This window comes from Plasmodium brasilianum, chromosome 12 (genome assembly GCF_023973825.1).
Source record: "Plasmodium brasilianum strain Bolivian I chromosome 12, whole genome shotgun sequence".
Classification (NCBI taxonomy): Eukaryota; Apicomplexa; class Aconoidasida; order Haemosporida; family Plasmodiidae; genus Plasmodium; species Plasmodium brasilianum.
Genome location: NC_090125.1, coordinates 3,092,052 through 3,106,529, shown reverse-complemented (window position 1 = coordinate 3,106,529; position 14,478 = coordinate 3,092,052). Strand labels below are relative to the sequence as shown.

The following is a 14,478-nucleotide window of genomic DNA, read 5'->3' as shown; positions in this document are numbered from 1 at the left end:
GCTCCTTACGCATAACAATAATTTTTACTTAATCTTTTTTGAAATATATTTTTTTATAATATTCGTTTTAGCAAATTTGAAAAAATTTTCCTTTTTCTTTTCTTCTTCCATTATTTTTTTTTTTTTTGTTTTTATTATCGCGTTAAAACACTATATGTAATAAATGAATAAAACTTTTATATTTTGCGTAAGTTCTGAGTTGAAATTATGCATACTTACAATAATATTTTGTCATATTTATTAAACTTGAAAGAAGATGGAAGGCTCTAGAAATAAAGGAGACAGAACAAGTAATATTTTTATTAGATTACTTGTAAATACGTATTTTGCTATTGAAGTGGTAATTTTTATGATAATTTCCTTAGTTAGCCAAATAATATGCTGCTTTTTGTTTTTCCCTGTACTTATATGCAGTAGAAAAGCAAGATTGATAATATTTGGTTATTGCCTGCGATTTTGTATGTATCTTAGTAAGTATAAAAAGAAAAATGATAAAAATGAAAAAAAAAAAAAAAGCATGCAAATATATTTAAAAAGAGAAAAAAGAATAGAACATACAAGAAAACTACTTATTCAAAAGAAAATAAGATATGTCACATGCGCAAAGAATATAATATATACATACATACGTACTTAATTGCTTTATGTGTTACTGTATGGTTGGGTTGTAAAACAAAGAAAAAAAAATAAAAATGTAAAGAATATGAATAACTTTTGAATATATACCTTTATTTTAGCGAGATGTTGTATATATTATATAAAAATGAACGTATACACATAAATAGCACATATATGGTGATGTACCTACATAGATACATACATACATAGATGCATACATACATAGATGCATACATACATAGGTGCATACATACATAGATGCATACATACATAGATGCATACATACATAGGTGCATACATACATACATACATACATAAATACATACATAATTACTTCCGTACACAAATACTTGTCCGTATAAATTCTTATATACCCACACATGCATGCACACATATACGTACAAATGTTCTTATAATTTTTCCTTATGATAGTTATAGTTTTGAACCCATTTTGGAGAATAAAAATAATAAGAAAACCTAATAAGGGTTATAGGCCAACTAAGACTCTCTTGTTTTTTAATCATTTGTCGTCACTCGATCCGTGGATTGTTAATGCTGGCACCATAATTTGGAATGTTAAATTTGTTTTTAAAAGTTCATTATTTAAAGTACCATTTGGAGGTCAGGCATTATATTTGGCAGGGGATATTCCAATATATTTTACTAAAGGAAAAGGAGGATGGGAAGTAAGGCAAGGAGGAGTAGAAGATATTATGAAAACATGTAAAGAGTATCAAGATTTAAATATTAGCATAGTTGTATTCCCAGAAGGTACAAGATCTCTTAGTGGACAACTACAATTTTTCAAATCCGGATTTTTTAGATATGCAATTGAAAACAATTGTGAAATATTACCATGTGCATTACATGGAACAGACAATATATGGCCGGTTAAATCAAAAACAGTTGATATAGGAACTGTGTATCTTTCTTTTGGAGAACCTTTTTATCCTAGTGAAAATATGACTGTTGATGAACTGAAGGAAAAAACGAGAAATGCTATTTTTGACTTGATCAAAGATTTCCCAGATTACGATCCTGAGGTAATACTACATATATGGAAAATTATTACATGTATATATATGTATATACAATGTATGTTTTATCTTTAAATTTATGTAACATTCATATATTTTATTACAGTATATTACTTTTTTCCCTTTTTTAACTTTTCTTTTTCTTTCCACATCATTTATAGAGAGATAATTTATCGACTGAATTAACACGAGCAAGGGGACACGGTATATAATTATCATTATATAGCCTTTTCTATTATGTTTTCATATTATATTTAAAAATGATTTTAACGATTTTTACGCATTTTTTAACTGTTTTTTTGCGTTGTTCTATTTTTCCTTTGTTTCTTTTCGTTTCTTCTCTGTTCCCATTTTTAACAGTTCTTTTTTTTTCACGGTTCCATTTTTTCGTTGTTTCTTTTTTTCATGGTTCCTTTATATTTTTAAATTTTTCTTTCCATATTGGAATAAGTTAAATTGCAAGCATACTTAAAATAACTGATGTTATTCTCCTTTTTAATATTTATAATTTTTTTGAAAAATTTACCCTTTCATATATGTATATATATATATATATATATATTTAATTCACTTCAAAAAAAAAAAAAAAAAAAAAAAAAAATTATAATTAAATAAATAGAAGCTTTTAAAAAAAGATGGTTTTATTTGTATTATTTTATTTCAACTTCAACCAAACATGTAATTATGACAGCTACCCAAAGAGCTAAATGAAATACCAGAAGACTTTTAAAGAAGACTATTACAACTATATAAAAGGATATTGTTAATTTGATTTAATATTTTTAAGCTGAACGTGGTGTATATTACTTATGTATAAGCCTACGTATATTCAGTACCTACTGTACAGGAATAAATATAACACTGTTCTTTTTCATTTAGTTTCACATTTCTGTAAAAAACAGTTAACAAGTAAAATGCTCCAGGTTTGTGCTAAAAAATCAGTAGCTCCGTTTTTTTTCTGTTGCATTCAAAAAATTTCAAACATTTTTTTAGTGTCCTTTTTTTTTTTTTTTCTTATATTTCTTGAAAGTATAAATTTTTTCAAAAAAATGTATAATTTTTATCAGAATGTCTGAAGATCATTTTTTTTATTTTTAAAAAGAGCTTCAGAATATAGAGAAGAAGCAATATAACTTGTTCATGAAAAAATGAAAAGCGAAAAAACGAGAGTGTAAAAATTCGAAAAAATTAAATTTATTTCGGTTATTGTTATATATATTGCACGGACTGTAATATATTCATGCATACAAACGTATACTTAAAAAATATTGTATAATATATTCACGTCAAGTAAAACAAATGCCTCTTCATGCAATAAACAAACCAGAAAAATTAAAAAAAATATATTTTTATTATTAACAAAATATGTTAAAATAATGTAAAAAGATATTTAATTGTAACTGTGATAAGAAAACCGTTGAAAGCCTTATTAGAGGAAAACTCAAATTATATTGTACATGTAGATTTATTATTTATTTGTGTCAATATAATTATTTACTTGTACTTATTTATTTACTTAACTAAAAGTTTACTAGACCCTTTTAATTGGAAATAATAATAAGAAAAAAAAAAAAAAAAAAAAAGGCTTAATCAAACATTACAAGAAATTAACGATCCTTCGGGGCATATGCTTTAAATTGGTTTATAATAAAAAGAAAAAGCATGTCGTTGGAATTGTTCGATGATATTGATATCATCAAAAAACACTACAATTTAAAAAATCCAGAAGGGGCAACAAAATTAGACGAAAATGAAGAAGATAGAGTAATTAATCTGCCAATAGTTTGTAAAAACAAAATTGCAATAGAAAAAGAAGGGAGTGAGAATCATCTAAATAACTATATAAAAGCATTAAAAATTATCATACGTTATATTCCTTTTAATGATTCTATTAAAAAAAAAATAACGGAAAAAAAATTGTATCAGAACTTATTTTTAGGAAGACAGAATTATAATAGTAATTCAAATATAATGAAGGAAGAAATCGCAAATAATAATAATACCGATAATAATTATGATACTTCAAGGGAAAATATAAACAGCTACCCTGATAACATAAAATTACATGAAGACTTACTAGAATTATATTCTGAAGTTGATAAATACGAATTAATACTTTTAATTAATTTAATAACTCACAATGGAAATAGTGAGGACATATTTGAATTTCTTTATCCGTATTATTTCTATTATATTATATTAAATAAACTTAAAAAAGATAATGTATTTATGCTTCTGAACAATTTCATAATAAACAAAAAAACATATGACAAATTAATCAGAACGAAAGATTTTTCTTTTGTTCTATTTCTGTCTGTTTTAGACTCTTTAAAAAAAATAAAAAATGATGTAACTACTTGTAATTATTTTTATGTCTTTATTGAAAATTCATTAAAATATGAAAATCATTTATTTATACATATTATAAGAGGTATGAGATCATTGTACACGGATTTTTATGGTTACATTCAAAAAATGAAAGAAAATATATTCCTTTTTTTCAAAAAAAATATAGTATTTAGCAATAGGAAAATTCTAAATATCACAGATAATAAAAATTACATATTGAAATATATATCATTGATGTTTAGATTGATTTTTGAAACATTATACAACATTCTAGATGAAAAAAATTTTAAAGTAGAGCAAGTATTGGAGTACAAGAATTTATATAAAACGATAATTGAACAAATTAAGGAAAATCTAATTTATATTAATGAAATAAACTATTTTGACAATTTTGTTGATGTACACATCGATTTATATAGCAACTATGTTTTGTTTATGGACATGTTTGTGTATTATAAAAAAAAGTTCAATTTAGAAATTTTCAAATTAATTTTATTTATATCTAATATTTTTAGTGACCATTATGAAGAGTTAGATGATCTGTCTTGTTCAGAAAAAAAAGTATTCATTGACATTATTTTTACATACCTAAAAACTATACATAAAATGAGAAATTATCATTTATTAAAAAACGATGAAATTCTTTATCGCAAATTCGTCTTAAACAGATACATAATTAGTATAGTAGCAAACTTTTCTGTAAATAATATTATTTCGAATTATATAAAAAAACTTAATGGTATACATGAAAAGATCAAAAGTGTGGACTGAGTGTCTTACTTTATACAGATAATGTGTATGTTAGGGGGGGGGGGAAATGAATAAAAAATAAAATAACAACGTAAAATATATTCATAGATTATTTATATATTTATTTCTATTCTATTTCTTTTTAATAGGCCTCGATACCTTGAGAAAATTCATGTACATTGATGACAAAGACCCTTGCCTACCTGAATATATTACTTTGGTATGTTAATATAAAAGAGCACAAATTAAGGGTAGTACATATATTTAATTTTACGTACATATATACGAATATATATATATATATATATATATATTTATTTATTACTGTTCGCTCTATTTTACTTTTGTTAGGCCATTAAACACATAAAGGAAAATGAAAATTTTAACGAACTTTAATGAAACTTCCTTTTTTTTATTTCAAAATATTTTTTTTATCTTTATGCATGTTTTTTATTTTTTCTTACCTTTTTATTTTTTGTTAATATAACATATAATAAAAAAAAATAATAAAAAAGATATTCCCCCTTTGTTAATTTTGGATGTAAAAAAAATTTTTTTTTTTTTTTTACTTCACATTATTGTAGTTAAAATATGGTTTTTCTGCATTCCACAATACAACAAAAATGTTGTTTCATATGCAACTTTATTTATGTTAACACTAGAGCAAATTTGTTGATTCATTATTTTTTTTAATTTTCATCTTGAGTTTAAAAAAAAAAAAAAGAAAAAAGAAATAAAATAAAAAATAGCGTAAGAATAATAAAAATCGCTTTGAATAATTTCATGATTTATAATTTTTTTTTTTTGTCTAATATAATAATTTATGATTGTTCCTTGTAAAATTTATTTATTAAAAAAAAAAAAAAAAACTAAAGGCATATGCTGCTGTTTTTGGGATTTATTTAAATAATTTTTTTAGCATATATTTGATAAGTTATCTACGGATATAATGATACTTAATTTTGAGGACTTATACATAATATTCAAATTAAAAGAAATATGTAAAGTACGGAAAGCTCTTGTTTATTTCCATAAAATTAATTGCTTAAGTGACACACCTAGTCATTAAAATAAAACAACATGCATATAATTATACAAGACAAGACTAGCCACATTATAGTCGCATTATTGAATTTATTTCATATTATATGTTTATTCTATACATTAATAACATGAAATAAATAAGGAGATAGATGAGTCAGTTATTTTAATGAAGTCCATACAACTTTTCATCAATAATAATAAGGAAAAAAAGAAAAAAATACTCAAGATAAGATTTATAATAATGATATTACTAATAGCATATGTTCGAATTAAATTAAAATAATTATGTTTTTAAAAAATATTGTTATACATTTAAAAAGGAGATTCTTAAAAATGGGGAAATATTAAAAAAATAAAACGAACGGATGCACAAATAAAAAGAATATACCAGTATTTTATTTATGTAAAAAAAAAAGAAATGTGAAATTAAAATCATAAAATTCATCACGTAAGACATATATACATTTCTTTTTTTTTATTAATAATTTAAAATGTGTATATACAAATATACTTAAAAAATACAAAGGGAGAAAAGGTATTAAAAAAAAAGTGTAGAAAGAGGGTATTAAAATGAAGTACAAATAAATATACACATATAAATACATACATACATGCACATACTTACATGTGTGTGCTTGTGTGCGTATTTAATTAGTAAAAATGATAAAAGTAACAAAAAAAATAAAAATTTATAATATTGACAAAAAAAAAATTAATAATTTTTTGAATTAAAGATGTGTGAAAATTTCACTCTAAAATATAAGGGCAAAATATTACCTTAACACATGTACATATTACTATAAGGAATGATATCAATTGTAATATTATTAATATCAAATAATACGTTCGTCATCATTTTTTAATAAAACCTGCCCATTTTTGGTACAAAAAGATTCTATTAAAACGTGCTGAATGTGCGTCTTCCTTTCTGTATATCTATATATCTATCTACGTATACATATATATTTCGCGCGAAACATAATGGTGCTTTTCGTAGTCTATGGTTTGTGCTTGTGGTAATTATTAAACATCTGCGTGCAGGCACATGTACATCAGCATATATGCTTGTGTGCATATTTTATAAATACATATAAACATATAATATAAATAAAGTTCATACATATTTAGCTTCAAAATTAATGGAAGAACTACATATTTTTGGTTAGGTAATGTATTAATTCTTCCTGGCGCAAGAAATTATAATCTTCATTATTGGAATTAAAAATTTTATAAATAACATCATTTAATTTGACTGAGTTAAGCATATCAAAAGAGGCATCATTGCTATTTGATTTAATTGAAATAATGAATTTAATTTCTTGCTGTTTAAATCTTTTTGCCTTTTTTTTATTATGTGCAGTATTACTAGAAAAATATGTATATGAAGGAATATTATTACTTAATAAATTTCTTGACAAATCATAAGCGACTAACAAGTTTTCAATTTCATATACTTCAATTAACACTTTTGGAGATGAATAATTGAGTGGACCATTGTTAAAAGATGAATGAATTATATTATTTGTACATGCAAAATTATTGTGATCATGGGGAGTTAATAAAAAATTCTTGAATATTTGTGATTTATCGGATGTACCTATCAATGGCATATTAAACATTTTTTCACTACATTCCGTAACTTTCAAAAATATTTTGTCTACATAAATTTCAACACCATATGCTTTTATATTTAATGTATTGGTATTACCACTACTGCTACTACCAAAACCGCCTATATGACCATCCTCTACATTACTACTACCGTTTGCATTACCACCCTCTAAATTACTATTACCCTGTACGTTGTTACTACCCTCTACAATACTACTACCATATGCATAATCACCCCATATATTGTTACTATCCCCTACGTTGCCACAACCATTTGCACTATCACACCTTACATTGGCACGGTTCAACTTCTGCATTATCCTGTCGAATCTTCCTCCATAAGCTATTATGTCTTTATTTTTACCTTCATTTATTACATAAAATATAATTTCATTCGAAAATATATTTTCTTCATAATTTAAAAATAAGTCAAAGCATGTATTATCAATTATAGTGTTTGTCCCAATAAAATTATTAATCTTCCTTACTTTATCTAGTACAGAAAAAATATTCATTTTATTTGCTTCATTTTCATGTGCATCAGTACCTGTATACTTAATTAACGTTTCATTTTTTTTTTTCGATTTGCATCTAATTACATAGTTACTTCGAGTATCAATATCATTACCAAAGGAACTACCAATGGGATCGCCTGCAGGACTTCCAGTAGGACCATCAGTAGGACCACCAATAGCACTACTATTACCACTATAATATGCATTCGCATTTTCCATGCCCGGTAAAAGGGAGTTTTTGTTATAACCACTAAAAAAGGGGTCCTTTTTATTTAGTATATCCGATATAAATTTAGATAAACTATTCAAGTATTCATCTACTTTGTTATTTTCACATTTTAGCTGAAATAGGCTATATATAAAATCACTTATTTTCGATGCATTACTATTATTATTGTTAATATTATTATTGCTAATATTATTATTGCTAATATTATTATTGCTAATATTATTATTGCTAATATTATTATTGCTAATATTATTATTGCTAATATTATTATTGCTAATATTATTATTGCTAATATTATTATTACTTATATTATTATTGCTAATATTATTATTGCTAATATTATTATTGCTAATATTATTATTGCTAATATTATTATTGCTAATATTATTATTACTAATATTATTATTACTTATATTATTATTGTTTATGTTATTATTGTTTATGTTATTATTGTTAATATTAATATTATTACTACCACTGCTGTTGTTATTGTTATTACTGTTGATATTACCACTGCTATTGTTATTGTTATTACTATTGCTATTACCACTGCTATTGTTATTATTATTGTTATTGTTATTGTTATTACTGCTGCTATTGTTATTGCTATTACCATTGCTATTATTATTACCACTACTATTAATATTGTTATTGCTACTGCTATTACTATTCCCACTGTTGCTACACATTTTAAACTGCTGCACCAACGGTGTGATTGATGACTTGCTGACTAGTAAAGAAGTATTCTTTTTCAAAATGAGACTCAACTCATCACAGTCACTTTGTGATATATCTAAGCATACGTTCAATATTAAAGGAAGTAAGTCAATATATGACCATAAAAATAATAATTTATTAAAATGTGGTAGGTGATTGTACAGAGTATAAACAGATACCAAGATATCCGAATTAGAAAATATCGAGTGGTAATTTAATTCTTCCTTCCCATATAAGTTTTTAGAATTAATTAAAATGCAATAAAATATTTTCTCTACCTCTTCTGGGTATATTTGTGTGTTAATATCTTTCTTCGTTTGTTTACTCTTAATGGTATGATATTTGTATGTATATCCTTCAGTATAAAATTTTAAGTAAAAGCTTGTTTCATTATTTTTACTATAACAATTAATATTTTCATATATATATTCGGAAAAAGACAAGAAAAAACTAGGGCGCAATGTTACAGTGTTTCCATAGATATCTAACAAATATACCAGGTTAACTACATTGTTACATATATTTGTATTAATATATATATTCGTCGTTTTACATTCTTTCTTCTTATAAGAATGTTGAGAACAATTACACTCATCAATATAAATATTTTCTAAATTTATATAATATTTATTTCGTAAAACAATAGGTGTAATTATAAAAATTGCACCTCTACTTTTTAAAGATGCTATAATTTTCTTTTTTATACTTTTCCTAATATCAGATTCTTCAGTAAACATTTTAGCGCTTTGAAAGGTTAACATGTCTTCTTTTTTTATTATTTTTTCTTCTCTCTTAGTGTCAAATTTATTAAATAATGCACTAATTATTGTATGCACTTCTTCACAATTCCTTTTTTTTTCTACTAAATTGTAAATTTCCGTATAATCCTTTTCAAAGGAAAAAAAAAAATAATCGTGTAGCAACTTATATGCAGAAGATCTCTCCTTTGGATTTATGGCTAGCAGACTTGACAAAAACTGAAATCTTTTACTTTCTGATTGCATATATTCCGGATATATTCCTTTTAATAAATTTGATAATACGATGGATCTTTCCATAATTGTAGAAAACGGTTTATGAAACATTTCAAAAAAAACTACACCTAGTGAAAAAATGTCCGCCTTTTGATCGAAGTATTCACCTTTAAGTTGTTCAGGTGATATATAATTAACTGTTCCTGCTGATGGGTTTATTTTATTGTTTCCAACTTGTGTTGTTAATCCAAAATCGCCAATTTTCGCCGTTAAAATATCATCACTTATTTGTAAAAATATATTAGACGGTTTAATATCTCTATGCATTTTCTTCATATCATGGATAAAATATAATCCCTTTAATATCTGTTTAATTAATTCCCATATTAGCTTCTCATTTTCATAAATAAACCCACAATCTATAGCTTCTCTTAATGTTTTTCCTGGGCAATATTCCATTAATATATATAAATATTTCTCTTTAGATTTTTCTTCATAGCTTTTTTTACAATTCCAAGTTTGTTTTATTTCTTCCATAAAATCAATGTATTCTTTTTTTGTTTTTTTAATATTCTCTTCACTATAATGTTTTATTTCCTTACATAGGTAAAAATCAATATTTTTTTCAATCCATGCATCATAATACCTAACAATATTTTCATGTTGTAATTTTGAAAACATTATCGCCTCTTCTACTATATAATTGTCATCTTCATCCATAACATCATCATTTGTATTTAGAAAAGTAGATCCATTACTGTAACTACTTAACCTTATTTTTTTTAAAGCATACGTAATATCGAATCTTTTATTCTTAACTTTCATTACATAACCAAACCCACCGCAGCCTAACACTTTCTCTTCTTTGAAATCTCGATAATATCTAGAATGATTATTAATTAGTTCTTTACAAACCTCGTTTCCTTTTTCAGACAGTAAAACAGTTACAGGTGTATTTTCATTCATAATTTTCGTAAACGCCTTTTTTTTTTTTTCCTCTTCTACTTCATATTTTCTGTCCCTTCCCTTCATTCGTGGATTATCTTTCTCAAATTCGTTATTTCTAAAATCGCTTTTAAGAAATAAACTTATTTCTTCAGCGTCTTTTAAGGAAAACGCTTTTTCACCTCTTTCATTATATCCTTCCTTTTTGTAACTTTTTGATTCCTCCTTTATATTGTCGATATTGTAGTCATCATTGTCAACATGGTCATTATAATAATAATCATCAATATAGTCTTTATCATCGTTATCGTTAATATAGTCATCATAATCTTTATCAGTGTAATAGACATCATCCTTGTCCTCTCTAACGTCGTTGTAATTATTATTTTCTCTTTCATCTCTTTCTTCTTTTTCTTCCTTTTCCTCTTTCTGTTCATCCTTGTGATTTTTTTTCAATTCTTCACTTTTTCGTTTTTCTTTCCTTTTTCTCTCTTCTTCTTCCTTCAAAAATGCTATGTCTGTGTGCCCTTGTTTAACTACCACATTATGTTCTATTTTGGAATTAACTGATTCCAGTAATTCGTTTTGACCTAATTTGTCATTTTCATTATCTAAGAAAATGATGTTATCGTCGAAGTACGTTGGGGATGTAACTCTCCTTAGTTCATCCATTTCCTTTTTTTTATCTAAAAATATAATATCTCCTTGTTCATACAAATTAATATAAACCTTTAGCTTATCTACTCCTTTATGTACTGTATCATCCTTTATATCAAAGGGTTCAATTTTCGAATTATCGCTTTGCTTATATTCTAAATATGGACCTTCATTGTTTTCACTTTTCTCATGTTTGTCACTTTTTTCAGTTATGTCTCCTTGCTTCTTTCTGTTGCTTTTATCATTTTTTGCACTTTTGTCATTTCCCCAACAAGCACAATTCATGGAATTACTATCATTGATTGAGTTGTGTAAATATAATATACTCTCTTTAAAGCTCAACCCTTCTTCTATAATATAATCTAAAAGTACTGTTATTTTTAAATAGTAACATTTATGTATTTTAGAATTATCTATGCTGTACGCGAATTGTTTTTTATTAAAATCTATAGTTATGTTAATGTCTGCATATCTTAGTTCATGTTTATTAGAAGTATAATTTGTTTCTTCTACTTTAAAACGGGCATTAAGTATTGTTAATTCACTCTTTGAACAATTATCATCTTCCAGAAACTGGATGCTGTTCGTATCATCATCATCTATTGCATTTTTCAGTAGTCTGCATGAGCATAAACAAAAAAAGTGTATAGGTGTAAGCATGGCAGCAATAACGTGTATCTGATAGTAGACATATGCTTATATGCAATGGTGTACATGCACTTTTCCACTTAACGTAAGCACCTTTACGTATAGTCATGGTATTTTTTTTTTTTTTTTTTAATTACCCCTCCTGAATAATATCTATATTAATATTTTTCATCATAGTCAAATAGTGTATGTCATTCAAGATATTTTCCTCAGAAAAGGAGGTCTTGTCTCGATTTATCATTTTTTCTTGTTCCATATTTCTTCTCTTTTTACACTTTTTGTGTGCAACTCTTTTACTATATATATACAAATGTGTGTTCACACATATATATATGCGATTGCATACTACAATAATATTTCAACCTTTTTTTCTTATTCTTAATCTTGAATTATATTTTGTTTAATTGAAGATCCACCCTTTTTTTATACTTGCCCTATTTTTATACGCCCTTTTTTTGGAATGTCATCTTTTCAACATTTCTAGCACATTTTAAAATTTTATTTTATTATAATTTGCTTTTCTTCTTTTAAAAGTGAATTTCTCTATAATATTGGTTCTTATGCTTTCTTCTTACACCTTTCTGTTGTTATATATCTCGTTTATTTTTGATTTTACTACGCTTCTATTATAATACTGTTTTGTTTTGTTTTGTTTTTTTATCTTTTTGTTATTTTTCTTAGTGTTATTTTTCTTTGTGTTATTTTATCTTTCGTTATTTTATCATTTGTTATTGTTCCATTTGCTATTTTTCCTATTTTCCCTTTTCCCGTTTTCCCCCTTTTTTTTTTCTTTTTAATTTCCCTATAATATTTCACTTTCGAATTTGATAATCTTTTAAATTCTTTTTTTTTTTTCATCTATTTTTTTTATTCTAGATGAAAAAAACGGTTTGTGTGAATCTAAGAAACAAATAGTGATTGTCAAAAAAAAAAAAAAAATAAAAAAAAAAAATAAATTAATTATATTTTTTCACAAACAATTATTAAAATTTTCGTAACATTTTACACCTCTACTAAATTCTATAAAGTCATAACTTAAAAAAATTATAAAAAAAAATATACTTTTTAGCTCATTTACCCATTATATTTTTAGTTGATTTTGTGTAATAATTTTATTGTCAACTGTGAAGAAGTACGCACCAAAAATAAAACAAAAAAAAGGAAAAAAAAGGAAAAAAAAAGAAAAATGCGACAATGCAAAAAAGTAATAATGCAATAATGCAACAACGTAATAAAGTAATAATGCAATAATGCAACAACGTAATAAAGTAATAACGCAATAATGTAATAACGCAATAATGTAATAACGCAATAATGTAATAACATAATAATGTAATAACGCAATAATGTAATAACGCAATAATGTAATAACATAATAATGTAATAACGCAATAATGTAATAACGCAATAATGTAATAACGCAATAATGTAATAACGCAATAATTTAATGACGCAATAATGTAATGACGCAATGCTGGAATAGTGGAATTTATGCAAATTAAATATTTCTTTCAATATGAATTTAAAAAGGGAAAAATAAATCAAATAATATAGATACTTCATGTATATATGCAGATAAATATATATATATAATATATATACATACATATGGTATACTTTTTCAAAGTTACTTATTTTTCCTTTACATCTGTTATATCTAATAACGCATGTTATTTTAAAAATAAGTTTACACAATGGTAGAAATGTATGAAGATGCACATACAAAAGGTTATGCATGGATATATGTGCATATACATATATCCATGCACAAGTATACATATGTATATGTATATACATATATGTGTGTATAATTACATATATATATATATATATATAAATCAATTTTGAAGCACTAATTATGGCTAAGTAAATTTATTGTTAATAATACTTTAACACATTTTAAAAAAATAAAAAGTTTTAAGAGCATATTTTATTAAGTTTAAATTCTCTTAGCCATTATGCTCTTAGCATTGGTCTGATGGAACGATTTTGTGAACATTCATATATTTAACATAAGCTTACCAAAACCAAAACAAAGTATGCAAAGAGTTTATTTTAAATTTATCATTATACAAGAGGAAATACGTATGTTTTATACATATACTACGTTCGCAGTATGAGCAATGTTTGCAATATTCATAACGTGTAGATTTTTTTTCTATTTTTATGCATTGATATGATCTCATTTATGAAATACATGATCTTCCATCTACTGAAGAAACTTTGATTTTTCTTTTCATCACTTTTTCAGAAATTAGATGTGAGTGTAATATTATGCTTCCATTAAATGCCTACAAAGAAATATAAAGAAAGAATTTTTTTACACTTTTTGTATGTGACTGTATAAAACTTCAAAATGAAAGAAATTAATGTCTAAAATCTCT

The 14,478-nt window shown here is 24.7% G+C and overlaps 3 protein-coding genes across 3 annotated transcripts; 2 read left to right on the top strand and 1 right to left on the bottom strand.

Moving 5' to 3' along the window:
* Positions 1–256: 256 nt before the first annotated feature.
* MKS88_004635 (1-acyl-sn-glycerol-3-phosphate acyltransferase) lies at positions 257–1,867 on the top strand (the record flags this gene model as incomplete). Its single annotated transcript, XM_067217828.1, has 3 exons — positions 257–290; positions 1,051–1,661; positions 1,817–1,867. The coding sequence occupies 3 exons, from the start codon at positions 257–259 to the stop codon at positions 1,865–1,867; spliced, it is 696 nt and encodes a 231-aa protein (XP_067072217.1).
* Positions 1,868–3,317: 1,450 nt separating this feature from the next.
* MKS88_004634 (uncharacterized protein) lies at positions 3,318–5,150 on the top strand (the record flags this gene model as incomplete). Its single annotated transcript, XM_067217827.1, has 3 exons — positions 3,318–4,743; positions 4,904–4,974; positions 5,106–5,150. 3 exons carry the CDS (start codon positions 3,318–3,320, stop codon positions 5,148–5,150), a joined length of 1,542 nt encoding a protein of 513 aa, XP_067072216.1.
* Positions 5,151–6,946: 1,796 nt separating this feature from the next.
* Positions 6,947–12,335, bottom strand: MKS88_004633 (eukaryotic translation initiation factor 2-alpha kinase 1; the record flags this gene model as incomplete). The annotated part of the gene is made up of 2 exons (XM_067217826.1): positions 6,947–12,065; positions 12,232–12,335. The coding sequence occupies 2 exons, from the start codon at positions 12,333–12,335 to the stop codon at positions 6,947–6,949; spliced, it is 5,223 nt and encodes a 1,740-aa protein (XP_067072215.1).
* Between the last annotated feature and the right edge of the window lie 2,143 nt (positions 12,336–14,478).